Genomic DNA, 10,144 nt, shown 5'->3' with positions numbered 1-10,144 from the left:
TAAGACCTTTCTATCTATGAACAGTATTTGATTCTACCACATCTGTGAGTAGAGAAGAAGATTTTTGAAATTTTACTCAATTTTACCCCTTTTGGCCCCTCCCACGACGCACGACGCACGACGACGGACAAAAGGCGATTAGAATAGGTCACTTGAGACTTCGTCTCAGGTGACCTAAAAAAGGTCAATAAAAACAAGATTTTTCACAAAGAAAAAAAAACAACAGTAAATGAAAATGGAAAAAAAACCAACAGTAAATGTAAGTTTAGTTTAGTTTTTTGTTTATTTCCTTTTTGTTTCTTTTTGTAACATTCTTGGATGATGAAATTATGCAAGACATATATTGTACAAATAAGGTCTTCATACAGAAGCATGTATATAAATTCAGAAACATAACATAGCAAAACCATTGTAACAGTTGTATAATGATTATCCTAGCTCCTGTCAGAATTATAACAACACAAACGGACATTCACAGAAACAATGGAACAGATTTTATATAAACATCCAACATTCATTCGGTCAGAATCTGAACATCAGAGACACATACTGTATATATATATATATAAATTCACATAGAAGGATATGAGGACATAAGCACTCCGTGTACATTGTATGCACAATTGGAATCGACCAAATTTAATTGCAATCATATCACACTTATAGCATATCAGTAGCTTGTACTACCATTTTACAGATTGATTTTCAGTCTGGCTATCTATATAAATTTCAGTAATATTATAAAGGCTGAACTCAAAAACAAATCAGGAACGACGGTTAACAGAGAAAATCAGAATGATTACAAATATGTATGGAATCACTAGATATTTTTACTTTATTTCAATAAGATGTTTTTATGTAACATGCTTCTATCGATCTCATTTCTAAAAGGACTACTTTAACTTAAGAATGTATTCTTTCCCAGTTATAATAATCATTTTAGTATGTACATATTTACTAGCTTAAAACATTCACCGTCTAGTTACTCCTTTCAGATTATCTGCAGACCAAGGGTCACAGAGATTCTAAGCCCCCAAGTTATTTACTGTTTATTTATAAATGCCACATGTATAATTTCTTCATTTACATGAACCAGTTTTACTGTATAAAAGGATAGACAAATACATACCCATCTCAGATCTACTTTGGTCCTAACATTTTCTCTGGTCTAACCCATTCATCAAATTTATCCTCAGGAACTAGTTCTAGTTGTAATGCTGCTTGCTTCAAGGTTAAACCTTCTTTGTGAGCTAGTTTAGCGATCTGAGAAGCATTGTCATATCCTATGTGTGGGTTTAATGCCGTAACCAGCATAAGAGATTCATTGAGGTTTTTAGTGAGCTTTTCCTCATTCGCTATAATACCCACGACACAGTTTTTGGAGAAAGACAAACAAGCGTCAGCGATGAGTCTCACTGATTGCAGAACATTTTTCACCATCATTGGTTTAAACACATTCAATTCAAAATGGCCGTTACTACCACCGACAGTGACCGCGACTTGGTTACCCATCACCTGGGCAGCCACCATAGTTACTGCTTCACACTGGGTTGGGTTCACTTTTCCTGCAACACAGGTTTTAGAATATGTATAAATTCAATGGTTCAAAGGTTGTATTCCATTATTTGAAAATTGTATGCTGTGTTAAGTGCAAAAGGAAGGACAACTCCTTTAATCTGTTTGATAGGAAAAGATATGTACATTATAATGATATAGTATTAAATATTTATTATCATCACACATTATTCTATATTTCTTTATAAATATCCATTAAATAAATGAAATATCTTTGGATTACATTATTATCAATTTTTTATTATTGCTGTTTCATTTTTTGACCAAAAAAAGGAAAAACATATTTGGATGTATTGTGATAGAAATCCACTTTACCAGGCATGATGCTGCTGCCGGGTTCATTCTCAGGTAAGATCAGCTCTCCTATACCGCACCGGGGCCCAGAGCCAAGCATCCTGATGTCATTGGCAATCTTCATTAGACTACATGCCACCGTGTTGAGGGAGCCGTGAACCTCCACTAAGGCATCATGGGCAGCCAAAGCCTCAAATTTATTTGGAGCACTTACAAATGGTAACCCTTCACGAACAGAAACAATTCAATCTCGTTAAAAATGCAAAGATACATCATTTATTCACAATAAAATACTAACAAATTAAGTTGTAATAGTTAAATGTCACCACTTGGACAATCCATAATTGAAATCCTACTGAAATTTAAAAATATCAAAGTACTAAATGAAAAGGTTTTTTGTACCAAATGAATTCAAGTATTCGTGTTTAAAGGTTCTTTTTCTACAAAGACATCATGAATAATGTTTTAATTTACATATGTATGTAATCAATTAATGTGAAGAAAACAGCATTCACTATTGGAAATTCTAAAGGTATGTAAAGGATCTATATATTTTTGGGGAAGGGGAGGTAACTGTGACAATCAGTTTTACCTGTATATGATGCCACCTTCTCTGCTACACCCTCAGCAAACCCTATACGAGTGTTTAATCCAGTTCCAACAGCTGTACCACCTGTAGAAAAAGTGATAAAATGTCACATGTCTTCAATCACTACACCATATTGGTATAACACATTCTGTTATAAACTTGACACATCATTGAATTTAAAAGTACATCTATAAAATCAAAATCTGATTGTTTTTCTTCACAATAGTAAGCATTCAACTAATCTATAACAAAATAATAAACTGTGTTAAAAATACATAGCAAAATACTTTGAAAACAAGTGTGACATGGTTATCCATGTCATTCATAGAATTAATAAAATTATTTCTTTTAGTTCAAGTAGGGTTCACAAAAGATGATTTTAATGCTATTTTATCATGTTTTAATACCTGCAGCTAGTTTGTAAAGTCTTGGTAGAGTGTCTTTGACTCGCTCTATTCCATACTCCATCTGTTGTACATAGCCACTGAATTCCTGCCCAAGTGTCAGAGGGGTGGCATCCTTCAAAACAAAGCATGATTTTCTGCTACAACTTTATCAATCACGAAATTAAACATTCTAACTCTAGTAAGTAGATTTTAGATTATTGTATGGTACAAATGTACATGAAAATGATCAAACATCTAAAAACTGGTGTCATTAGATTACATTTTTCTGCAGAGAATGATGCTTAAACAAAATATATCTCAATCACCTGTAAATGTGTCCGTCCAATCTTAACAATTTTCTTGTCAGTGAATTCCTCACACTTGGCAGCTAAGGAAGCCCGTAACTTTTCCATGCCTGGTAACAGTCTATGGTTTATCTCCATGGCAACAGCTATATGCATGGCAGTAGGAAAGGTGTCATTTGAACTCTGCAATTGAACAAAACAAAAATGTCATCACTGTTTAAATAAAATATCACTTATAATAAATGACTGTACAACACATAGTGTGTTTTCGGCATATTTCGATATTTACCTCCTAGCTACTAAAGATTGAAATCTCATACTTCTACCGATCAGCCATTTATATTGGAATATGGACTTCAAAGGTAATGTCAAATGCAAAATGAAGCTTCTTCAAACTGTTTGTATAGCTGTATATACTATGGAGCATTCTTCATGATAACTTATGAAAATTGATGTCACCAAGAGATAGAAGATATTTACTTGCATTGCATACTTTCATTCAAGGTCACGATTCTAAAGTAAAAAGTGTTGATATAAAATCCTTCTAGAATGATGACTATATGCATCCTGTCAGAATTCCTTTTGGATATAAATTAACACAACCATTTGAATACAAATTTTGATCCTGTTTTAGTGTACCTGACTCATGTTGACATGGTCGTTAGGGTGGACAGGAGACTTGCTGCCCAGCTGGCCTCCCATGATTTCTATGGCACGATTACTGATGACTTCATTAACGTTCATATTGGTCTGTGTTCCCGAGCCAGTCTGCCACACCACCAAAGGGAAGTGACTGTCCAGCTTCCCCTTCACAACCTAAAGGATATATAGTAGTATTGTTATCTATTATAAATCTACCCTTTTTATAAATGCAGAGTTATCTATCCCTGGTACAGTAGATTATAGCAATAGCAATGACATTACTTAGGTGAAACAAATGTCATTTTATGAATTTTCTAGGACAGATGCTTTAGTTAACAATTAATACCAGTTCAAAAATTTAAAACAAAATAAAATCTTTATTGTTATGTACTTAACATAATTATGTCTTTGGAAAAAAACTCTTGTTTTTACTGGTAATATTTGTTTACAATCAATAATTGACCCTAATTCTTTCAAATATTACATTACCTCTTCAGCCGCTATCATAATATTTTTAGCTATCATTGGGTCAAGGCCAAACTCTTGATTGACCTCCGCAGCACATCTCTTCAGTACACCAAACGCATGGATGATAGGTATCTGAAATGTTGATTATAATCAATTAAACATTGCAAATAGATGTACAATGTATTGTACTGCAATAAATAAAATCTTATTATTAAGACATTATGGATATGCAGGGTTTTGAGGTACAGAAACTACATTGACAAAGTACAATTTACAGTCAATTAGTCGCACTTTCCCATGATTGTGACATCATATTTTGATGCAGGTTATGTGACGTCACAATCACAGAAAGGTGCATGATCATGAGACTAATGAACAGTTAATTATACTTTACCCAACATGCCATGTTGTTCATGTAGCTCAAAACCCAGGCCCGTATTTTAATGTAACTGTTCTACCAGCTGAATAAGTACATACCGGCATTTGTTCAGTAGGTCCACCAATGTCAAAGTTCATCAATGATCTAGCAGTGTTGGCTCCATAGTATTTGTTGGAGGGCACCTCAAGCTTTCCAAAGCTGTCAGTCTCTATCCTATGTGTTGCCTGTAATAATTACACATTTAAATGACATGATTACTAATAGCGCATTATCTAATAAGTGCAAAATTTTGCATAAGGGGTTATTTCTTCATTTATGTATATTTCTTCACTTTTAATGATACAAATAAAGAAATGTAAATAAATGACAAGAGGCCCACTTTGTCAGGACCACATCAGGATCATTTTCAATTTCTTTCAACAAATTTTATTTCAAACAAGAGGCCCAAGGGCCTTAACATATAAGAAATTAATTAGATATAGTGTCATGGTAGCCATCTTAGATTTGTGATCAACCAGAGATGTAACAATACTTTGTCGGGACCATGTCAGGATCATTTCATGCAAGTTTCAGCCAAATCGCACCGGTAGAACTTGAGAAGAGGTTCAAAATGTGTTTTCAAGATGGCGGCTGTGGCGGCCATCTTGGATTTCGGATCGACCCGAAAAATAACAACACTTTGTCGGGACCATGTCAGGATCATTTGATGCAAGTTTCAGCCAAATCGCACCGGTAGAACTTGAGAAGAAGTTCAAAATGTGTTTTCAAGATGGCGGCTGTGGCGGCCATCTTGGATTTTGGATTGATCCGAAAAATAACAACACTTTATCAGGACCATGTCAGGATCATTTCATGCAAGTTTCAGTCACATCCACCTGTATAACTTGAGGAGAAGTTCAAAATGTGTTTTCAAGATGGCGGCTGTGGCGGCCATCTTGGATTTTGGATCGACTCGAAAAATAACAACACTTTATCAGGACCATATCAGGATCATTTCATGCAAGTTTCAGTCAAATCCCACCTGTAGAACTTGAGGAGAAGTTCAAAATGTGTTTTCAAGATGGCGGCTGTGGCGGCCATCTTGGATTTGGGATCGACCCGAAAAATAACAACACTTTGTCGGGACCATGTCAGGATCATTTGATGCAAGTTTCAGCCAAATCGCACTGGTAGAACTTGAGAAGAAGTTCAAAATGTGTTTTTCAAGATGGCGGCTGTGGCGGCCATCTTGGATTTCGGATTGATCCGAAAAATAACAACACTTTATCAGGACCATGTCAGGATCATTTCATGCAAGTTTCAGTCAAATCCCACCTGTAGAACTTGAGGAGAAGTTCAAAATGTGTTTTCAAGATGGCGGCTGTGGCGGCCATCTTGGATTCCGGATCGACCCGAAAAATAACAACACTTTGTCGGGACCATGTCAGGATCATTTGATGCAAGTTTCAGCCAAATCGCACTGGTAGAACTTGAGAAGAAGTTCAAAATGTGTTTTCAAGATGGCGGCTGTGGCGGCCATCTTGGATTTCGGATCGACCCGAAAACTAACAACACTTTGTCGGTACCATGTCAGGATCATTTGATGCAAGTTTCAGCCAAATCGCACCTGTAGAACTTGAGAAGAAGTTCAAAATGTGTTTTCAAGATGGCGGCTGTGGCGGCCATCTTGGATTTCGGATCGACCCAAAAAATAACAACACTTTGTCAGGTTCATGTCAGGATCTTTTCATGCCAGTTTCAGCCAAATCGCACTGGTAGAACTTGAGAAGAAGTTCAAAATGTGAAAAGTTAACGCAAGGCGGACGGCGCACGGCGGACGGCGCACAGCGGACGGCGGACGACGACGGACGAAACATGACGACTATAGGTCATCCTGACCCTTCGGGTCAGATGACCTAAAAATACCAAAAGAACTTCACCTCTTGAAAAAACGCTTTTTAGAAATATAATGAATGGACATTTGAACCACAATAATTAAGTATGAAAATATTACTACATGTCTTTTTCTTTAAAGTAAGATTTGATAACAACTATTTAGTTGAAATTAGGCTACACAATTGAATATTCAAATATACTGAAAAATAAATACATTTGTATACATGTACATGAAAACTTAATGAAAACCAAGCAACAAAATTATGAATATATTTATGACTAATAAATAATTTTTGTATAAAAGCAACTCAAGATATTGGTCTGATAATTTGCCAAGAAATTAAAGCAACTAATTATATATAACTACCCTAAATGCTATATCTTATTTTCAAGTGAACCACAGGTGTTCGTTTCTAATATAAGTATAAGTATAATACTGGGTCAAGGTCTATAACTCGGCCGGCCATATAACACTACCCAATTTCAGAAAAAGTATGATTATTAACCAACCGTATAGGATATAATTAATAGGAATACTCTCAATCGACAGCCAGATAATTTATCTTTATTTTGGTATATGATACAATATATATCATGCCGTATAAATGTCACTAGGTATCCAAAAACATCGGAAAACAGCCAGATTTCAACTGGTCGGACACTGTGGTGTCCTCCGATGAACACGCCAGGGCTCTAATGGGTAGCTCAAAAACCACTGCATGTCAACACTTCAGCGTCATAAGAATGAAAGTTTGGTAGAAAACAAACTTACCGGTTAGTAAATCCCTGGATAAATACCATCCATTTGCCTAACGTAGCCCTTTGAAATTTCCGATTGAAAAAAATTATGTCTCTAGCCGCCATGTAAGTATGTGTGCAGTAGATTTGTTTTGTCGGCGTTGATTGGCTCTCGAAAATTAATTGACCAATCAACGCCGAGAAAACAAATGTACTACACACATTTCAACATGACGGCTAGAGACACACATTTTTTCAATCGGACATTTCAAAAGGCTGTATTGCGCAAATGGATGGTACATAGATAAACACTAACATACCGGTAAGTTTGTTTTTTACCAAACTTTAATTCCTATGAAGCTGAAGTGTTGACATGCAGTGGTTTTTGAACTACCCATTAGAGCCCTAGCGTGTTTATCGGAGGACACCACAGTGTCCGACCAGTTGAAATCTGGCTGTTTTCCGATGTTTCTGGATACCTAGTGACATTTATACGGCATGATATATATTGTATCATCTACCAAATTAAAGATAAATTATCTGGCTGTCGATTGAGAGTATTTCTATTATTATATCCTATACGGTTGGATAATAATCATACTTTTTCTGAAATTGGGTAGTGTTATATGTCCAGCCGAGTTATAGACCTTGACCCAGTATTATACTTATACTTATATTAGAAACGAACACCTGTGAGTGAACCTACACCATCATTTGTGTCAGTATATGGGTAGATTTCATCTTCGTTTGCATTATAATCATCATCAAGTCTATCCTCTTTGTCATCCTCTGTCTCGTCATCGTTGTTATTGTTTTTTCGGTTCTGTAACATCACATTGTAATTATAGCTGTACAAGTTCTGGGCTGCTCCGTCCTCATCTGATTGAGGACTTGACCTTGAATCTCCAGTTGACTCTGTAGGAAGCGATTGGGAATGGTTCACATTTGACCACGATTCAGGATTATTCATTGCACTCTTGTAGACGCCACTGCTCGACATCCCACTATATGTAAAATCAAACTGTGGGGCACTCATAGATTTGTTGATAGCTGATGAGCATGGACCAATTTGATGTCTTTTTCTAAAGCTTTCCAGCCATCCATTGGAAGCCTTGAATTCAGTTTTTCCTAGTTGTTGGGCAATTTCTCTTGCCTTACACTGTAACATTTTCCCTGTGACACATTTCACATTTTGTTGCTTTAAACGGTGGTACCACTCTAACGTCATAATGTTGATTTCATCATTCTCTGTCCTTATGAATCGCCTCTTTCTATCAGATCTTGGAGATATTTCGAACGTTTCTTTAATTTCTTCTTTCCTTTTTAATATGTTATGCACTTGACTTTTACATATATTAAACTGTGCAGCAAGTTGCCTTTGACTCTTTCCCCCTCCTTCTGCATCATTGATGATGTCTACCTTAGTTTTTAGAGACAACTCCCTCCTCTTCTTCACATCAGGTACAGCACCAGTCATATACATGACATTCTGAGAGTCCTGTCCAACCCCTGGAGCAGCCATGGAAAATCCAACTGAATTTGAAGAATTTGTTGGATTTTGCATATTATCGGCCATTGAAACCAAAGAGCTTGCCAATTCATGAATTTGTGACTGCATTTGGGAATCTGACACATTATTGTTGTACCCCATGTTGCTGTATTCAGAGTCTTTCCCTCCGGTTTGCCAGGCATTTTGAGACACATGAACAGGTACTGCTGTGTGACCAGTAGGATCAGTTGATGAGTGAGCAGCAGTTGACATATACACTGGGTAGGCTGGGGGCAACCTTTGGCCGGGGAAAGATGGGAGGGAGGAGGAAGGTTTTGTAGCATTTGTAGAAACTCTTTCTATTAGTCCAACGCCATGTGATAGGCTATCTCTTTGCTGTTTATTCCTCTCGTGAATGTCACCCTCACTTGTTCTGTTAAATTGGGAATCTGCATTAGGTCTAGCTCTTTTCATCAAACTTGATCCATAATGTACATTTTGCATGTTGTTTGCAATTGTGACATTAGTCTCTGTAAAATTCCCCGGTGTGTTCGATTCATTTTCAGCATTATTTGAATACATGTTACTTTGTTGATAATCGCGGCGAGGATAATACCCGGCAGCTTTGTCTAAATGGTCAGTTGTCTCTGACCCGGATCCATTGTTGAAACCTCCATTGGAGAACTCACATTCACTAGATTTTGGCTCCTGCTTTGGCTTTAGAAACGTAAACGGTTCTTGTACCATATTGTGGATTGGTTGTTCTGTCGATGTGTGAGTGTCCATACTTTTGCCAGTAATTTCACGTGTACCTGGAGAGTCACTGTGACCCGAAGCAGGTGCGACAGAATCCGTCTCCATTTTTTGTTATGATAATAGCCAAGTAGTTTCCGGTTCCGGTTGAAATCAACGCACGCACGGCAATAACTAACCCCCACATTTGATTGAGCATACTATCTTAAGAAATAGTTTACTTAGTTTACATATCTAATCTCATGTAGAATTATATACAGCATGAAAACAGAAAACAATTCGAGCTAAATTCTGCATAGCAATAAACAAACGTTACGCGAGAATTATAAACGAGTAAAGTGTTTATTGAAGATTAGAATGTAGGACAGAAAATATGGATAACAGTTATACACAGTGCGTGAATTATCAGAGAATCATTTAAATAGTCAATAATACAACAAAATTGCATGGTTACTACCCATTTTAGTCAACACATTCAAAAGACAGCATAAAAATTGTGAATTTTCTAAACTAACCTAATTAATACATCGGTCTATGATCCCGGCTAATTTAAGATCTGTCCGGTGTTCCTTCAAAAAGAGGGTATGGAATATTTGTTCTGGCGTCCGGTATGCCTAGTCCGCTAAACCTGCTGGACTACATGCGCGGGTG

At 36.6% G+C, this 10,144-nt stretch overlaps 1 protein-coding gene across 1 annotated transcript; it reads right to left on the bottom strand.

Annotated features, from left to right (window-relative positions):
• Nucleotides 1-264: 264 nt before the first annotated feature.
• Nucleotides 265-9,631, bottom strand: LOC138318964 (uncharacterized). Its single transcript, XM_069261816.1, has 9 exons — nt 7,958-9,631; nt 4,737-4,862; nt 4,281-4,391; nt 3,789-3,965; nt 3,171-3,332; nt 2,866-2,977; nt 2,462-2,542; nt 1,891-2,094; nt 265-1,565 (listed from the first exon to the last, which is right to left on the bottom strand). Exons 1-9 carry the CDS (start codon nt 9,599-9,601, stop codon nt 1,141-1,143), a joined length of 3,042 nt encoding a protein of 1,013 aa, XP_069117917.1. The 5' UTR covers nt 9,602-9,631; the 3' UTR covers nt 265-1,140.
• Between the last annotated feature and the right edge of the window lie 513 nt (nt 9,632-10,144).

Source organism: Argopecten irradians, chromosome 3 (genome assembly GCF_041381155.1).
Source record: "Argopecten irradians isolate NY chromosome 3, Ai_NY, whole genome shotgun sequence".
In the NCBI taxonomy this organism is placed as follows: Eukaryota; Metazoa; Mollusca; class Bivalvia; order Pectinida; family Pectinidae; genus Argopecten; species Argopecten irradians.
This window is presented reverse-complemented; position numbering and strand designations above follow the sequence as displayed.

Bases quoted from the DNA above. Each gene is read 5' to 3' on its own strand.
- LOC138318964 (XM_069261816.1), bottom strand. From the start codon at position 9,601: ATGGAGACGGATTCTGTCGCACCTGCTTCGGGTCACAGTGACTCTCCA. The intron at 3,966-4,280 runs GTAATGTAATAT...TATATCCTTTAG, and splicing joins TTATGATAGCGGCTGAAGAG to GTTGTGAAGGGGAAGCTGGA. The intron at 2,543-2,865 runs GTATTAAAACAT...CTTTTTCTACAG, and splicing joins ACTTTACAAACTAGCTGCAG to GTGGTACAGCTGTTGGAACT.